At 33.7% G+C, this 18938-nt stretch overlaps 1 protein-coding gene and 2 long non-coding RNA genes across 4 annotated transcripts in view; all 3 read right to left on the reverse strand.

The window, feature by feature from the left end:
* Positions 1 to 4509: 4509 nt before the first annotated feature.
* LOC120273421 lies at positions 4510 to 6402 on the reverse strand. The gene is made up of 2 exons (XR_005540524.1): positions 6256 to 6402; positions 4510 to 4862 (listed from the first exon to the last, which is right to left on the reverse strand). It is a non-coding gene; the product is annotated as an uncharacterized LOC120273421 (long non-coding RNA).
* Positions 6403 to 10427: 4025 nt separating this feature from the next.
* LOC120273988 lies at positions 10428 to 11621 on the reverse strand. Of its 2 annotated transcripts, none has more exons than XR_005540662.1 (4): positions 11399 to 11621; positions 11203 to 11276; positions 11042 to 11119; positions 10428 to 10452 (listed from the first exon to the last, which is right to left on the reverse strand). It is a non-coding gene; the product is annotated as an uncharacterized LOC120273988 (long non-coding RNA). The 2 variants fall into 2 exon arrangements; XR_005540661.1 differs by lacking the exon at positions 10428 to 10452 and adding an exon at positions 10855 to 10919.
* A 1834-nt stretch (positions 11622 to 13455) lies between these two features.
* LOC120273729 (ferredoxin--NADP reductase, root isozyme, chloroplastic-like) overlaps positions 13456 to 18938 on the reverse strand; it is a 55144-nt gene continuing 49661 nt past the window's right edge. The window contains exon 6 of the mRNA XM_039280434.1: positions 13456 to 13825. Coding sequence (XP_039136368.1) covers positions 13597 to 13825 — 229 coding nt within the window. The 3' untranslated portion in view covers positions 13456 to 13596. The remainder of the gene's footprint in view (positions 13826 to 18938) is intronic.

Here is an 18938-nt window from a genome sequence, read left to right on the forward strand (position 1 = left end):
ATAATTAACACACAAAAACATGCAAACTAAAAATTTAAAACACACACAACACAGACACCCAAAAGAAAAAAGGAAAAGAAAAGGAAATACCATAAAGGCTTGTACTTACCACACTTGGCACACCAAACACATCAAAAAGAGCACCAGAAACATAACAAAAATCTAAAAATTAAGAAAAATAAGAAAAGATGAACTTGGGCTTCCAATGGATCTGATCCTTGCAACGGGGCAAACTCCAGTGATCTCCGAGTATGGCCGAAGCCGACCCCCAACTTCCGGTGAATTTCCAATAAATCACTCAACAAATCAGCAACAATAAACAGCAGGGGATAAAGTTAATTAACTTCTGTTAATGGAATCTAACATCAGGGACATATCCGTAAGTATCTATATTTTTCAGGGGTATATATGCAATTATATTTTTTTCTGAAGGTAAATATGCAATTATAGAATTTTTGAGATGTTTATAACCAATTTTCCCATTTCTATACTTGAACAAGATAGGATCAAGCGCTAGTTCCAGTTTAACCCACACTAATTGGTCGATTGGGTCTAATTTAACAAACATTGATAAAAATTATTTTTATTATAAGTAAAAGTTTGTGAAAATTCATATTGAGAAAGATTTGAGACAAAGATATAAATATATTGACAAAATAATAAATACCCAATTAAAAAAAAATCCAGCCCCAGCTGCTTGGGTGACCACACCACCATTTTCCTAATAGTTTGCATATCGCTAGAGTTCATATATCTTATTTAGTTATTTTTTAACTCATCATAATTTTTAAATATTTGAATTATCTCTAAAAAATTTGAAAGAAAGTCTTCTAATTAAAAATATAAATTTTCAAAGAATTTATTGTCAAACCTATAATATCCACTTCACCTCGTGTTTCAAAGGAAGTTACTGACGTTGTCTGATGACAGTACGTGATGCACGACCAACACATAAACCAAGTGCCTTGCAATCAAAATAAAGATTCTCCATTCCTCCATGATGCATGCAATCAAGAAAGAGCTAATTATATATTTTTCGTTTCATCATGAAAATTAATGTACTTAAATAAGTGCACCGGATGTTTAAATAGTTTAAATAAAGACAAATATATAAAAAATTTTAAGATTATTACTATTAACCCACTTCAACTATATAAACCCCTTATATACGTTTAGTTTTTATCCCACATATAACTATTATCCTGCTCCATCATTTTCAACAAATTAAATTACTCCAAAATCTTGATCTTCTATGAAACTAAAACTGCCTCCGTGATTGAGTACAATATGACAGATCTCTCTCACCTCACCTTTGGTACGCCACTGCTAACAAGAGTCATCACTGAGACAACTTTTGTTGTGTAAGGCTCGCATACCTTGTTCACCATCAAAGTCGGAGCATTCTCAACTTCTACAGACTTGACTGCAGCACTCCATTTTGTAGCTCGTCATGCAAACGTGCAAAGAACTACTTGTAATGCTAGCTGTTTCGGATATCTCAAGGATAAACACAGCAAGGATGCCGGTGCATTGTTCCGAAGCTTAGATTAATTACTAAAAATTTGCATAACAAAAATATGAATGAGCTACAAATTAATTACTGCACTAATAATATTATGGTGCCTTCCAAGTTCATGACACTCGCACACACATTAAAAAACAACGAGGGTTAAAGATGGTAGTGGTGGATAACAATACATTTAAATGGATTGATAATATTGTGGTGCCTTCCCAAGTTCATGACACTCGCAGGCAGATTAAAAAAAATAATAAAGAATTAAAGATGATAGTGGTGGATAACAATGCATTTAAATAGATTGATAACGTCAAATTAAAAAATTAGCATATTTATATTAAGTATGTGAAAAAATATCATGGAACATAAAAATTTCTAAAAAATGAATATTATGGGACCGAGGAAATAGCTAGTATTTTAAATAGAGAAAAGTAATAATAAATCTTATTACTTAAACACAACTAATTTGGTGCTCACACTTCACTGCATATTCCCTAAAAGTTTTTTTTTAATTATACTTTTTAATCCGACTGACATTAATTTATAATTAAATTTAAAAACAAAAAGTTAAAAAAAATAAATATTTTAAGTGGATATCATGTCATTTTTCATTTTGAGTATCTGACTTCAATTTATATCATTTTGATTATTCAATTTTAATTTGTATTCATTTGGAGATTACCTATAAAATTTCAGAGAGAATTTGATAACATATATGCCGGATTCGACATGTTAACACCAGTTCACCCCTTCATCTATATATACGGAATGACACATCATTAAAGAGAGCCATGTGACCACTCTTATTGACACGACATATGCCACATCAGCCAAGTGAACTTGTTAATAAGTATAGCCATGTGGCTCTCTTTGATGATGTGGCATATCCACATATGCAAATGATATGCAAACTGGTGTTGAAATGATAAATCCGACATAAATGTGATCAAATTCTCTCAAGAATCTCATGGGTACCCTCCCAGTGAACACAAATTAAAGCTGAGTGACTAAAATGATATAAATTAAAGTTTGATTCTCCAAATAAAAAATAACTATAGTATGATAGCCATCCAAAAAATTTGCCCGACTAAAAGGCATAGTAGTACGTGGGGTTTATATACAAATATATAAATCACCCATGTTTGAGTGTTTTTTCATGTATGGCCTAACAAAATGTATAATTTACTCATAGATTTGTTTAGAACTTCTCCAAATATAATATCAAGTACGTTTTTCTGAAACAAAAAATTGTATAATTCTCTACACATTTCCTCTACTTTTTCAAATTTAACCTTTTAGTCCCTTTACTTTTAACTGTAACATTTCGGTCTCTCAAAAATTTTAATTTAGCCATGTCAGTTCCCCTAAACCCCAAACTCTAACCCTAAACCATCAAAAAGGGTGTCTGACATTGCTCATTTAAACATAGTAGAGGGACTAAAAAGTTGCAATTTAAAGTGAGGGACTTAAAGGATAAGTTTGAAAAAATATAGAGACTATTTATAAAATTTTTTAAAATAATTTAAATGTAAAATAATAAAAAATATCTTATATATATAATTTTTTGCTTGATGGGGCCACTTTCGTGTCTAATCCTGATATAGTTGGTTACCGTGATAGTTGTTTATGCAACTCGAGGATGGCTAGGGACAAGGAGTGGTGGACTCTCATGCCAAATGGAAATTTCACGGTGAAATCATTTTATACTATCCTGAATGATGGGGGCATGCATTGTCCGATTGCTAGATGGTTTTGATGCAGCAATTGTCTGAAGAAAGTCAACATTTTCAATTGGTTGGTTTGGCAAAACAAGATCTTTTCTCTTGAAAATTTGGAGAAGCGCAGATGTAACAATCTCCCGACAGCTACTTGTGTGATGTGTCATTATGAGATTGAGTCTATAGATCATCTTTTTCTCCATTGTCATTTTACCTAAGAGATTTGGGAGTACTTTGTAGATTTATTTCAGCTGCATGTTCCAGCTGAGTCCATGTGTCAAATTTGGGGGATGTGGAGTTCCCGACTTAGGCCTGCTTTTAGAAATATGGGTGTTTGGATTGTGAAAGCTCTTGTCTGGAATATTTGGCTAGCTAGAAATGATCGTATTTTTAATGCTAATGCTTCGCCCACTATTGCTATTATTGTGGAAAGTGAACAAATGATTTTATCTTGGTTTTCAGCAGGTACTGATGGATCCAGAGAGAAGTTTGAAGGCTCTATCAATTCTATTAGACGCAATCTGGAGTTTCTGGGACAACGTTCGAAGAAGCGAAGAGACGATGTGATGGCCGAGGAGGCGCATATCCAGATCCCAGGTTAGACCTTGTTGTCTTCTTCTGGTGTTAGGTGCTTGGTGATGGTCATACCTAGTTTTTCTTTTCTGTTCGGTTTGTGACTTTGGGCTTTTGTACCACATATAGTGGTATGTTCTTGTATATTCACTACAAGAAAAATCATAAATCGGCACGGTAAAATTGGCACGGAAATGGAGTTAAAAACCGTGCCAAATTAATTTTGGCACTGTATTTGGCACCAAAAATTAACCATGCCTATAGCACCGTCACAAATACATTTTGACACCGTTTTTTTAATACCGTACCGAACTTTGTCACTGTTTTCGACACGGCTTTTTACTATTGTGCCAACCATTGCCATTGATGTTTGGCACGGACTTTGATTCTACATTTGGCACTATTTTGGCACTGTTTTATTGGTTCAATATTTGGCATGATTTTTAGCACGATTTTATATACTATTCTTTTTTTCACGGTATTTGGCACAGCTTTTAATAAAACTTTTTTGTTACAACTTTCGGCACGCTTTTGTTTAATCTGTGAAAAAAATAATTTATATGAAATTAATTTTATTTAATTTTTTTTAATTACACTAGTTAAAAATTTTGAATTACCAAACAAAAATCATTTTATTGAACTAACAATACATATAGTATAACTATATGCATTGGAAATCATGTAGTATAACTATACAAACACTTGTATCAAAACAACATTAAAACTCCATTCCACATGCAACATTAAAATTCAGTATTGCAGCCTTGTTGCTGGGGAACAAACAAGATCCAGTCCTGGAATACTTCCGGGACTGTTTCATCAATACATTCTAATATCAAAACCCACTTAGTGAAGATATCAAGATCAAGATATTCAAAACAGAGAATTTGAATAACAGTACTTCCTAATGCATACAATAGCCTTTCGATTGTATCGTAAGATGTATGATAGAAATAACCACCAAGGACAAAGATAATGTCCAGTCCTTGAATATCGCCATTATCTTTAGCAAAAATCTGGTAATCTGTATCCCCAGGAATGATGCCAAATATATCCTGAATAAACATGTTACGGATGAGCATTACCAAAAGTAGAGGACAACAATGAAAATGTTGTGAAAATGCATGAGAAACAGAATTTAAGAAGACAGTTTCCTCTCATAGAATAATGTTTGATTGAAAATCTACCAAACCATTTCAAACTTTCATTTAAAACCAGTCTTCCTCACAGACGTTTCCACTAGGTATTAGAGACTGTAAAAAAGAACATGTTTACAGGTTGCAACAGAGCAAAACAATTTATTTAGAAAACCTAATTGACTTCTGAGAGAGAAATGAACTTGGGAAAAATTGAAGCCATGCATGATCAAATAAGCAAGAGAAACAATATACCACTAAAATAAAAATTGGAAAAAAGTATCTCACTTTCCTTAGAAAATATTCAAATCCAACATTGATTTTTATTTTTACTAATAATAGAAATCTCAAAAATCTGAGAGAGCTCCATTCATGAATTATAAATTAAATACAATATCCATAAAAATTTCCATAATAGAAAAAGTAAAAGTCACTGGAAAATCATCATCAAAGTATTAAGCCAATAAATTAATAACAAGATTTCTATCAACTAAACTTTAAACCCATTCATACAAACACAGAACTGGACACAATAACAATGAATTCCAACAAAAAAAGTCAGCAAAAATCATCATCAATCTCTCACATACAAAATAAAAAATCTTTTTTTTTGTCAATAATAAAAGAAAACCATACTTTGTTCAAATAAAAATCATTCATTTTCAGTAAAACCAAACAAATTGAAAAAGAATAAAAACAAACTTGTTATGGTATTCAGCAATGAAAGGGAAAGAAGAACTTGAGAGGGAGTCTTGATGGGTGGTCATGGCCTTATGCATATGAAGAAGCCGATCACACAACCCATCTGTGCATCCCAAAATGGATGGAAGAAAACCCTAATTTTAAAAAGGTGGCTGGAATATTGTAAGTTAAGGAATATTGTAAGAAAACCATACATGTGCTTCTAATGCAACATGGATGGTTAAAAGGGAATATAGTAACTAGTTTGCAACACAAAGATGCAAAATAAGATCACAAAGCTGCCACAATAAAATCCATAGGTCATAAAGGACAGTGCATTTTGTGTTAGAAATGATTATCTAGTTTGTTTCTAAGAAATGATCTAGTTACAATATTATTTGTAGTTTAATAACGGAATTTATCTTACCATGTTGATTAATTTACCATTTTAAGTCTCTAGAGAGAGTGAAGTTATGGAATAATAATACCCACCACCAATAACAATCAAAGAAGTATGATCTAGGCCTACCACACCACCAATCATTTATTCAGAAGTAAAAAAAGTGATTTGATTAACTGGCATTTGCAATATACGAAATTGTAAGAATTCAAACTGCAAGAAAAGAGAGACCTAGGCTAACAATCACACAACAACAAGAATCTTTGGGAAAAATTGACTTGAACCCTGCACACAATTTAACCATTTAAGTGTTGCTTGTTACCAAAAATAAACAAAAATTAAAATCGATTCGTGATTATAATTGATTCCATGGCCCTAGGAAGCGATAACACCTTTTCAAAAATAAGCTGCTTAGGTTATTCCATTGTATCGGATGTCATTTTTATAAGGAGCATGAGCAATCAAAATTGGTTAATGTTGCATGAAAAAATCTGTTCAAAATATCACGTAAAAATTCATTTCGATGTGACCGGATAAAAGTGAATGACTGCATTTTTAACATTTCCATGCATTTCTGCCACTTCTAGTGAAATAAGAAAAGAAAAGCGAGAACACATAAGTATAAAGAAATTTGCATAGAAGACTAGCAAATGAAATTTGAGGTAAAGAAAAGGGAACTAAGCATGATGAGCAAAAATTGATAATGTTTTTACCAAAAGAAAAAAACTTCCTCGAGACCATTGAAAAGAAAAAAATTATTTGTCGCGGAGGGACCTAGCTAGAATCAACTATTTGCCGTGTTGTTTTCGGGCATTGATGCTCGAAGTCAAAAGCAAAGAAAAAAATGAATTATTCAAGTATACAAGATAACTATTCCCTGACTATTAAGCATGAATGGTTAATATTATTCAACTCACCATCATAGGAACCACGATCCACTGTCACCGGGAGAACCGAGCGGACTATCAAAGTGACCATTCACCATAGCGGAAGGATCATCATCCTGAGAATTCCTTGATGAGATCCTGTGATCAAAGCTGAAATTATTGATAACACCTTATATGAAACTAATCAAAGAGGTTGTTGCAACTATTGAAACAAGGATCATTTGAAATGAGATTTTTTTCTAAAGGATTACATTTTGGCTTTTTATCCCATAAAGAAATTTATCGAAGTTTAAGCCAACTCTAGATTTTTATTACTAATTACATCGGAGATACGTAAATATTTTTTATATCGAGTTCATTAAGAAATTAGTGGAGATAATGAACATTTCTTTTAGTAGACGTGATGGGTAAATGATAGACTAAACCCCCACTTGTTTTTCTTAGTTCTTAACATTAATATTTGACTCCATATCTAGATGTGAGTTATTTGCATAACTCTAATTTTTATTCTTTTTGGTAAGATGTTACATTAATAATCTAGTCTTTGTTGTTTACGTAAAAATTCAACTTTTTGTTGCTTTGTAGGATAAGGTATGGTGCAACTATACTTATAATGAAGAAGTTTGATGCTTTGTGAAGTTGATGGAGCTAGTGCAAAAAAGTATAAGGTCACAATTGCACCATTTGTGCCACCAATTCTAATTGAGGATTGCCAAGAGCCGGTGGTTGATAACTATGGTCTCTCATCTATAAGGATGGTTATTTGAGGGTCAGACTAATGGGAAAGTTTATACATATATAAACTTCTGAGGGTTTTCAGGGTCAAATGCAATTATAAATTGACACGGGTGTATGCACACACACATATAAGATGTTCTTCTTTGTAAATATATATATATATATATATATATATTTTCAAATAAGACTCTGTGAGGTTATATATATGCAAAATTCTTAGATATAAGCAATTATGGGCTTTTGCCAAGGTTTGCAGAAAAAGCCCAATTTATATATATATATATATATATATATATATATTACATGCAATTATCGAGACTTTTGTAAGGTATAAATGCAAAAGAGGGATGAAAGCAGGGCAAAGAAGCAGGACAATTTTGAAGATTGGAAACGCTAGAACATGAATATATACAGACAAGAATATGAAACACAATTTTCATATAATAATGCGAGTCAAGCATTAAAAAGACACAAAAAAATGCTTTTTGAATTTTTATTCATGGAAGTACACATATAACCTTACTTCTTTACTTTCTAGCGAGATAAAATATCTATTTGGAATCCATTATAATAATAAAAATCACTAACAGGGAAAAAAAAGAGAATTTTCTTTTATGAACAAAAAAAACTTCAGATATGATTCAGATTCTATTCACAAAGTTTGGAAAAAAGATGATAAAATTCTAATATCTTGAATTCAGCCCTATAACTATAATTAAGATTTAATTACGGAATGTTTATCACGAATGAAAAGAGCTCTAATGGTATCTCCGTGGAATTCGGACAAGCATCCAGAAGCCAAACCAAGAAAGTGTGTTCAGGTTGTTTATCCACATAATAAATCCCAAAGGAAACTGGAGATCAATGTAAGGTCACCACTTTTAACGCCATTAGACATCCAATTATTTCATCCACTTGTAAAAAAATCATCATACACGGCAACTTTCTTGGTTTTCTCGATTGGGACAAACTTTGCACCAATAGCTAGTGCAATGGGTGATCCAAATATAAAAGCCCTCGGCCTCGATTCCTAAGAAACTCGAGACCATCACCAAGTTAGTCATAACAATAATACAGCATCCCTAGAATAGTAAGAATGATATGGCTAGAAACTTGACCAAACACCAAACATATAAATTATAAACACTAGCACCATTACGCTCCGTATGGAACTCCCCAAGTATAGTGTACAGGTGTCAAAAATTTCTTCCCAATTTAAACATGCTACTTGCCTTTACAAAACTTTTTACTAAAAATTAATCACATCAACTACAATATAAGCGAAGTTCGTTGATATTTTACTAGTCACTTTGTGCTATTTTTCCATGTTCGAGTGGAAAAGTTACATTTTAGTTAAGAACTAGAAAATAAAAGAAAATCTGAATTTAGCATAAAGAGGGGAACTTGGCCATATTTAGTAAATCTCTGAGATTACGCTCAAAGACAACAAGAAAGAAATGCATTACTACCTCACGAAGTCTCGACTCTCTACCAATTTTTCAAAGATTAAACACTTCTTGCCCAACAACTATAACAACTAATAATAACTACAAATTCAAATTGATTACCTTTTTAATCTCGATCAGGTCTTGATGATGAAATTTCTTTCTCCTTCTTGTTTAAAAGCAACACTTGAACCTAATAACATTTCCGGTATACCACTATATGAGCACTAATCCCTCAATTTCTACCTAAACTTGTTCGTTTGAGAATTCAAAAGAATGATAAATTCAGTAAAAGTCATGAGTAATATTACTATCAGCAATAGGTTACAATAACAATAATATATAGACAAGCAGTAAATAAAAGAAAGGATTCAGGAAACAATAAAAAGCAGATAGCGAGACAACATGTTTAACAAGAGAACCATTAATTGCAAGATAGACAGGAACAATGGCATATAATTCGAGTTGATTTCGCAAGATATACCGCACCATAACCACACAAATTGTCGCATATCATTATCATGTAAAAATTCAGCTACAAGGACACACTTGTCATGTTGATTCCATCAAATCAAACCATATCATATATCCAAAATAAAAGTCACTTTTGGAAAGGAGATAATATCAACCAAAGTTATTTTGTGATTTTAAATAGACATCAATTTCTTAATTTGAGAATCATAAAATTAAAAAAATAATGTCTATTTTAAATTCAATAAGATAAACCATAAGATTCCCATAACATCATAAACCCCTTAACAGATATCCACCTGCACAACATCCCATTCCATAACATAAAAAACATGATTTTGAATTAAGAAATAAAAGAAAAACATAGAAAACAATATAAACCAATTTGAAACTTTGATTTAAATCTCAATAAAAACAATTGCTAATGTTACTGATAATCTCAGTAAAAACAAACAAATTGAAACTCAACTTAAATTTGACATATTACAATAGAACAACTATACTTGACAATATAAATTACAAGGATGATAGCATCATATGTAAATACAATTGAAACCAAGAAGATAATTCCCAAATCCTTAATTTACTAAAAGATTATTCCATGTGCACTTTCCAAATTTGGAAAGCGAATTTAACAATTGACCACAATAATTTTTCAATACCATGTTCGGATTAAGCATGCCCAAAAATATACATTGATAATTTGATCCCTAAAAGAGAAATAAACAAGAGAATGAGTTATTTGTATCCCAAACAATATAGTATATCACATATATATGATACATATAATGAGAGAGAAATAGTTGATACCTAATTTTGTCCCCCAAACCCAAAAGCCTTCTCATGAATACTGTACCATCATTTTTCCCATTTCAACAAATTAGGTCCTGCAATTAAATAACAAATAATAAATTGTGCTTTTTTATGCTTCAACAATTGAAAATTTCTGTTCATTTGATGTTCTCTTTCTATTTTCTGTTAGTGACTAACATCATCCAACAAACAAGAAAATGTTAGTTCATACTCATGCCAGATGTTGATGCTGATAAATTATCCTCAAATGCATTCATGATGAAAGAAAACAAGATAATAAATAAAATAACAAAATTCTTCCCCATGTAAACAACAATGACCAATAGGATTCGGAGTGACTACTTAAAAACAAAATGTCTGGATTAATTAGCAAACGTATTGAACTATGGAAATCAATGGAGATAGTGAACAGTTTGTACATCAGATGGCTAGCAATCTATAAAAAAGATTATTAACTAACCTGTCCCCAGCTCACAAATTTGACTGCCAATGCATGGGCAATTAATAGGATCATAACAATTTTAACCACCCTATTCTTCATCTGTTCCAATTCAAACTTATTTTAGAAAAAACACAAGAAAATAACTGACACAAGAACAAGATGACAACAATAATTCAGAAATCAGAAAATTGAAACCCCAAAATAAAATTATAAAAAAGAACCTTATAAGGAAGAGAGCTTCTCCACCACCATCATCTTCTCCTTTGAAAACAGTATTTGATACCTAGAATCAATGAACCCTAACCCTAGAAAAAGTTAATTAATCACCAAACCAACAGAAATTCAGAAATAAATCAATCAAAAGGTTTACAGATCACAATACCACTTCGGAAGCACTCTAGGCCAAGATTGTCAACTTGCGATCAAAATTATAGTCATTTGTTAGCAGACCTAGAACTAAAACACCACAAAAATTAGGAAAAACTCAGAAAAAAAATTAGGTAAAGAAATTGCAATACTTCGATAAATCTCCGGCGAGGTAGGCATCGTCGAAGTTGAGGGCGTAAAGAGGATCATACCTGAAATCCTCGAAATGGCAACAATGGTGATGATTGTCCGACATCCGAGACATCAGGCGGAGGAGCAATAGAGGTCGCCGATCGTATCCAAGTGAAGGAGGAGATGATGAGGAAGGCGGTCTGGTGGTCGTCGGCGTCACGATCGGCTGCGGACATGGAGGCGACTTGTAGGAATCTCGAGAGAGGGAGAGGATAAGACAAGCCGGTATTAATTATAATTCCATCCGAGACATCAGGCGGATGGAATTATGATTATATAATATATTATATATATAATATAATTATATATAATAATACAAGTATATATATAATTATCTTAAATCAAGAGTTTAAGTGTTTAACAATGTATTAAAAAATTATTGTATTTGTATTTTTTGCACTGTATTTGATACGGCATTAATCAATTTAGTACTTTTAGCATTATACTTAGTACGATATTAATAATTTACTTATATTTATATTTTTTTGAGTGCAGGATTTGATCACGGTGTTAATATATTATTATATTTATATTTTTTTATACCATATTTAGACGAGTATTAATATATTATTATATTTATATTTTTTTAGCGTAGTATTTGGAACCCAGTATTAATACATAAATATATTCATATTTTTTAGTAGCAGTATTTAGATGCAGTATTAATATATTATTATATTTATATTTTTAGCACCGTGTTGTACGAGTATTAATATATTATTATATTTATACTTTGGCACTGTATTAATATATAAATATATTTGTATTTTTGGCATGGTATTTGGCACGATATTAATATATTGTTATATTTATATTTTTTAGCACTTTGTATTTGACATTTGTATTAATAATTTTCTATATTTATATTTTTTTACGCGATATTTGAGTACGGTGTTAATATATTATTATATTTATATTTTTGGCACCGTATTTGGCTACATATTAGTATATTATTATATTTTTATATTATTGTAGCGGTATTTGGTACGAGTCTTAGTATATTATTATATTTTTATATTGGTGGCTACGAGTATTTGCACTGGAAGTAATATAATATAATATTTATATTTTGGTATGGTATTTGACATGGTATCAATATACTATTATATTTGTATTTTGGCACGACATTTGGCACAGTATTAATATATTATTATAGTTGAGTTTTTGGCACAGTATTTGGCACGGTAATAATATAATTATATTTTTTTAAAAATATGTTTGGAACTGCATTTGGCACTGTCATTTAAAATTATTAAATTTATATATTTGGCACGGTATTTGGCACGGAATTAAAAAATATTTTTAAAAAAATTCATATATTTGACACTATTTCTTAGTTCCGTATCAAATGTTGTAACAAATTTGTCACGATTTTGTTTTCGTGCCAATTTTACAGTGCCAATTTGAAGTTTTTCTTGTAGCGATTATACTGTTGCTTTCTCCTTTTTCTTAATCAAAGTGATTTATTCACTTCGTCAAAATAAATAAAATAAAATAATTACTTTTGAAAGTTGTAGCACAGAAAAGTGTGGTCATCAAAATCGCAGGCACTTTGGATCTTATATTATATTTATTCAATACTAACATTAAGATGCGTGGTCCGTGGATTTTTTTTTTTTAAGAAATTTTACTGAACTATCATCTAGTTGCCTTTTTATTAGTTCAAAATTTGTGGTTAAAATTATAACACTTTTGTACTGTATAATCTAAACCGTTTTCAAAAAATATCAAAATACTTAACTCCGTTAATTTATACTTGAATTAATCTTTTTATCCTTATTTACATTCTTTAATTAAACATGTACTAATTAAGAATCATTCAAGTCTATTTTTAATGTGAATGGTTTTAAATATTATTCAAATAGACTTAATTTACGGTTTTAGTCGTAATACTTTTATAACCTATTATTTAAACTGTTTGAAAAAAAGTGCCAAAACATTCAACTCCCTTAGTTATTGATAACGTGGCATAAAAATAGATCTGAATTTTTTTTATCCTATTTACATTACATACTTTATCAAATATATATATATATATATATATATCAGCCTCTCATAGCAAATACAGTTAATGATATTCTGACAAGACTTTGCAAATCAGGAAGATGCAGGTGGCATTTATTAATTAAACATTAATATATAGATAAAAAGGACATTAATACTCAATGTCACTGCGCCACCAATTTTAACATATATAAACCCTTTGGATTGAAGTTATCTAGTAAACTTCAACACGCCAGTGATTAGTTTTCTGCAGTTGGTCCAGCATCTTTGGCCAATCCACACCTCTTTCTTGAGCAATCTTAACGAATGTCTCCTTAATTCCCGGCAGCATGGTACTTGATCCAGCGATATATATATATGCACCAGCTTTCAAAAGTGTGAAAATTTCATTACCACTTTCATAGATGCTATCCTCCACAGAGTTATTCAAGGCCCTCTGATATCTGCATTAATATTTTAATCATCATTAATATTTGCAAATGATTAATTGATATTATTTATAGGTATACTTTAACAAATTTATGTGAATTTAAAAATTAATTAAAATTATTTGATAATATTAAATTTATAAAAAAAATATTGTATAAATTTTTTTAAAAAAATTATTCTTATTAGAAATTCATCAATGTTCTATTGATTTTTCTCTAATTTAATTATTATCATTTTTTATTATTTCTCTCAAAATAGTACTTTATGTTTTCTAAAAAAAATATATTTTCACATTAGATACGAACATTTAATTTGAAAAAAAAACATTTAATATTTTATAAATTTTTTTTATGAACACGTAAAAAAAGAAAAAAAAACATCTTCTAAAAGAATAAAAAATATACATAGGGCGTAAAGAAATATTAGATAGTCTTTTAAGTACCTGAAGTGATTAATATTGTCATTTTGAATTTGAGTAAATTCGTTGTCGTAAAGAAGACTATTATAGTTGTCAGCCCCAGAGATCAACCAGACATGTTTATTGAATGTAAGAATTTTTTGTTGTTGTTGGGTGTCGAATAAATATTGATGATGTAGGAACAATCGTTGGATGTTGCTGCGAAAAGGAGCAATACCAGTTGTTGTTGCAACCATAATATGTTTGACTTCCCGTGTTGGCCATATCGGCATGGGTTCCAATGTTGATATGGGTTCTATTTCTGGTTTTGGTGGGCTTAGCGGTATGAGTTCCGGTGGGAATACCATTTTACCTCCTGCAGGACCTGTAATAAAAGCACATGACAAAACCAATTTTATTACTGATAATTAAAAGTATTGTGAAAATTTAAATTAAGAAAGATTTGAGAAAAACACAATTGAAAAAAACACACCCAATTTTAACAAAGTTCCCGCACCATGCACCACTTTGACAATATTGTTGGAAATAATCAAGACGTGGGTTGTTTGGATCTAACGCATAGATGTTTGAAGTTTGTGTTAGTTTATCTTGTAGATTTATGTGGATAAGATTAATATTATTTAATTATGTTGATTTGATTAGATAAGAAGAGTAGTTATTTTTTTGAATTTATCTTGATAAGGTAAACGTCTCATAGCTTATCTAGATGGTTTTGTTAGTCTATATATACAGCTTGTAATCTAGCTTTTGATTAGATGAAATAAAATCAGTGAGATTAAAGCTGTGCATCTCTCTCGTTCTTCTCTTTTCTTCTTCTTGTTTTCTCATTTCAAGTAGGCATCTTCTACACGTGGTATCAGAGCCAGTGCATGCCAAGTACCTGAGGTTCACACCAATGGCGATCACCACCCAACAGGCAGCGAAAGAAAGCGGCGGTGTGTCGTTTCACTGCCCAATGTTGACGTCATCCAACTATGACACATGGGCGATCAAGATGGAGGCGATCATGGATGCTCAAGGGGTTTGGGAATCCATCGAACCGGTGGCCGGAACGACCGTGGATCCAAAGAAGGACAAGATGGCGCGGGTATACCTGTTCCAGTCCATTCCCGAGGACGTGCTTCTGCAGGTTGCAATGAAGAAGACAGCCAAGGAGGTTTGGGACAGCCTCAAGACGAGGTACCTTGGAGCAGATAGAGTGAAGAAGGCCCGTTTGCAAACCCTGAAGAGCGAGTTTGATAACTTGCGCATGAAAGAAGACGAATCAATTGATGAATTCGCCGGTAAGTTGAGCGGGATGGCGACCCACTACAGCAACCTTGGCTCCACCTTGGAGAACGCTGCCCTCGTCAGAAAGTTGCTTGATTCTGTCCCTGACAAGTTTTTCCCGGTGATTGCTGGAATTGAGCAATTTTATGACATTGACACTATGCCTTTTGAGGAGGCAATCGGTCGTTTGAAGGCATATGATGAACGTGTTCGTCTTCGCAGCGGCCATGGCAACAACAATGGGCAGCTCTTGTTAACCTATGCTGAGTGGCAGGCACGACAAAAATACAGTGGCGGAGAGGTGTCATCCGCTACCAAGGGGCGAGGAGTAAATGCCAACAGCAATGATGGTCGCGGCCGTGGACGAGGCCATGGACGTGGTCGTGGTTTTGGAACGGGTCGTGATAAGAGTCACATAAAATGTTTTAATTGTGATCTTTATGGCCATTTTGCTTTGGAATGCAGGAACAAGAAACGAGAGGAGGAGACACACCTTGCACAAGCACAGGAGGAGGATCCAGCACTATTATTAGAGGATCCAGCACTACTGTTAGCAATGAACACGGAGTTAGGCAAATTGGTGTTACTGAATGAAGACAAGGTGGAACCGCAACTACGAGCTGACGGTGAGGCATATGTAAGCTCTGACATGTGGTACTTCGACAACGGTGCAAGCAATCACATGTCAGGCCAGCAAAACAAGTTTCATGATCTGGATGACTCTATCCAGGGTCATGTGAGGTTCGGTGACGGCTCTACTGTGCAAATCAAAGGAAGAGGAACAGTGTTGTTCCAGTTTGAAGGTGGAGAGCAAAGGCTTCTCACAGAGGTGTATTACATTCCCGCACTGTCCAGTAACATCATAAGCATCGGCCAACTTACTGAGGGAGGTAGCAAAATTGTTATTGCTAGTGCCTTCCTGCAATTGTATGATTCACAAGGAAGACTTCTCATGAAGGTCAGACGCTCATCCAATCATCTTTACAAAGTGTTGATGAAGACGTGTGAGCCGGTGTGCTTGTATGCAAACATATCTAACCCAGCTTGGTTATGGCATGCAAGATTGGGACACGTAAATTTTCAAGCTCTCAAGATGATGGTCAACAGAGGAATGGTATATGGGTTGCCTAAGATTAGTCACCCGATGCAAGTATGTGCAGGTTGCACAATTGCCAAGCAACCACGTCTTCCATTCCCCACTGTGGCAACATACCGAGCTAAGGAGCGACTCGAGCTAGTGCATGCAGACTTATGTGGTCCCATTACTCCACAAACGGCGGCCGGGAACAAATACTTCTTACTCTTTGTTGATGACTACAGTCGGATGATGTGGGTGTATATGCTCAAGTCAAAGAGTGATACATTAGAACAATTCAAGAAGTACAAGGTACTTGTGGAGAATGAGTCTGGTCATAAGATGAAGATACTCAAAACCGATCGTGGGGGTGAGTTCTTATCCAAAATGTTCAACACATTTTGTGAGAGCGAAGGCATTCAACGGTATTTCACCGCACCTTATACACCACAACAAAACGGTGTTGTAGAGAGGAGAAATAGAACCGTGGTGGACATGGCGAGAAGTTTGCTGAAAAGCACACAGATGCCTTCAAGATTTTGGGGCGAAGCAGTCCGGCACACGGTCTACATCTTAAATCGTGTGACTACAAAAGCATTGCATAATTCAACCCCTCATGAAGCGTGGACTGGAAGAAAACCACGCTTGGACCACCTGAGGGTGTTTGGTTGCATGGCTTACATGAAGATACCAACTGCGCACCTTAAGAAGCTTGACGATCGTAGTATTCCTGTGGTCTATCTCTGCGTTGAAGCTGGGTGTAAAGTGCATAGACTCTTCGATCCACATCACAACAAGGTTCATATTAGCCGTGATGTGATCTTTGAGGAGAGCAAAAGTTGGATGTGGAGTGAGGCTGTAACAGATGACCAAGACATATGGGCCACATTCTCCATTGAGGAACCAGACATTGAAGAAAACAATGAAGCAAGAACATCGAACTCACCAGGGATGCCAAGGGATGTGACTACGACATCAGATGTAGCTCCAGACACTAGAAGCTCACCCTCAGCCACACCAAAACCAACAGATGTAGCACCAACATTACCAGCCACTATGGGAAGTTTGAGCCCTCCATATTCATCCAAATATGATGATAAACCAGGTAAGTTTCGATCTCTTGCAGAAATTTATGAAGAAACAGAGGAATTACATCCATTGTCAGAGGAACTATTACAGGCTGAAATGCATGAACCTGTAACCTTCTTTGAAGCAGTCAAAGAGAAGCAATGGGTTGAAGCAATGGACCAAGAGATTGCATCAATTGAAAAGAATAAGACATGGTCACTAACTGACTTGCCAGCTGGACATAAACCTATAGGTTTGAAATGGGTTTACAAACTAAAAAAGGATTCAGAAGGGAATGTGGTTAAACACAAAGCCAGACTTGTTGCAAAGGGATATGTACAGCGACAAGGAATTGACTACGAGGAAGTCTTCTCTCCAGTGGCAAGAATCGAAACAATCAGGTTATTACTTGCACTAGCAGCTCAATGCAAATGGCAAGTGCATCACATGGATGTCAAAACGGCGTTCTTGAATGGAGAGCTACTGGAAGAAGTCTATGTTACTCAGCCAGAAGGATATGTAGTGAAGCAACAAGAGCACAAGGTGTACTGCATTGTTCAAGGCACTATACGGATTACGCCAAGCACCCCGAGCCCGGAATCTTCGGGTTGGATAGAAAAATTGAAGAGCTTTTTGTTTTATTAAATGCCCCCCAAGAGCATGTCTGTTTATGTGAGAACTAAACAATCTAATATTTTTGATTATTGGAGTTTATGTTGATGATCTTATTATAACTCGAAGAAGTTATAGACATCCAAGAATTCAAGCATCGGATGATGAATGAATTTGAGATGTCCCGATCTCGGACTTCTTTCCTATTATCTGGGCATTGAAGTGGAGCAAAGGGAAGAGAGAATTTCCCTCAAACAATCGGGATACGCTAGAAGGATCCTACAACAATTCGGTATGGAAGATTGTAACCCATGTAAGTGCTCCATGGAACCAAAACTACAACTTGGAAAAAGATCCCCGAGGGAGAGTTTGTTGATCCAACTGAATATCGGCGTGCCATTGGAAACCTAATGTACATGCTGCACACTCGACCTGATCTTGCATATTCAGTTGGGATGGTCAGTAGATACATGGAGAAGCCTACAATGCTACACCAAAAGGCTGTAAAGCAAATCTTAAGGTATATTAAAGGTACAATTGAATTTGGTTTGGAATACACAAGTGGAGGTGATGGCGAAATTATTGGGTTTTGTGATAGTAGTTTGGCCAGTGATATTGATGACAGAAGAAGCACTAGTGGGATGGTGTTTTATGTCAATAAAAGTGTGATTTCATGGAGTTCACA

The sequence above is a fragment of the Dioscorea cayenensis genome, chromosome 12 (assembly GCF_009730915.1).
Source record: "Dioscorea cayenensis subsp. rotundata cultivar TDr96_F1 chromosome 12, TDr96_F1_v2_PseudoChromosome.rev07_lg8_w22 25.fasta, whole genome shotgun sequence".
Lineage (NCBI taxonomy): Eukaryota > Viridiplantae > Streptophyta > Magnoliopsida > Dioscoreales > Dioscoreaceae > Dioscorea > Dioscorea cayenensis.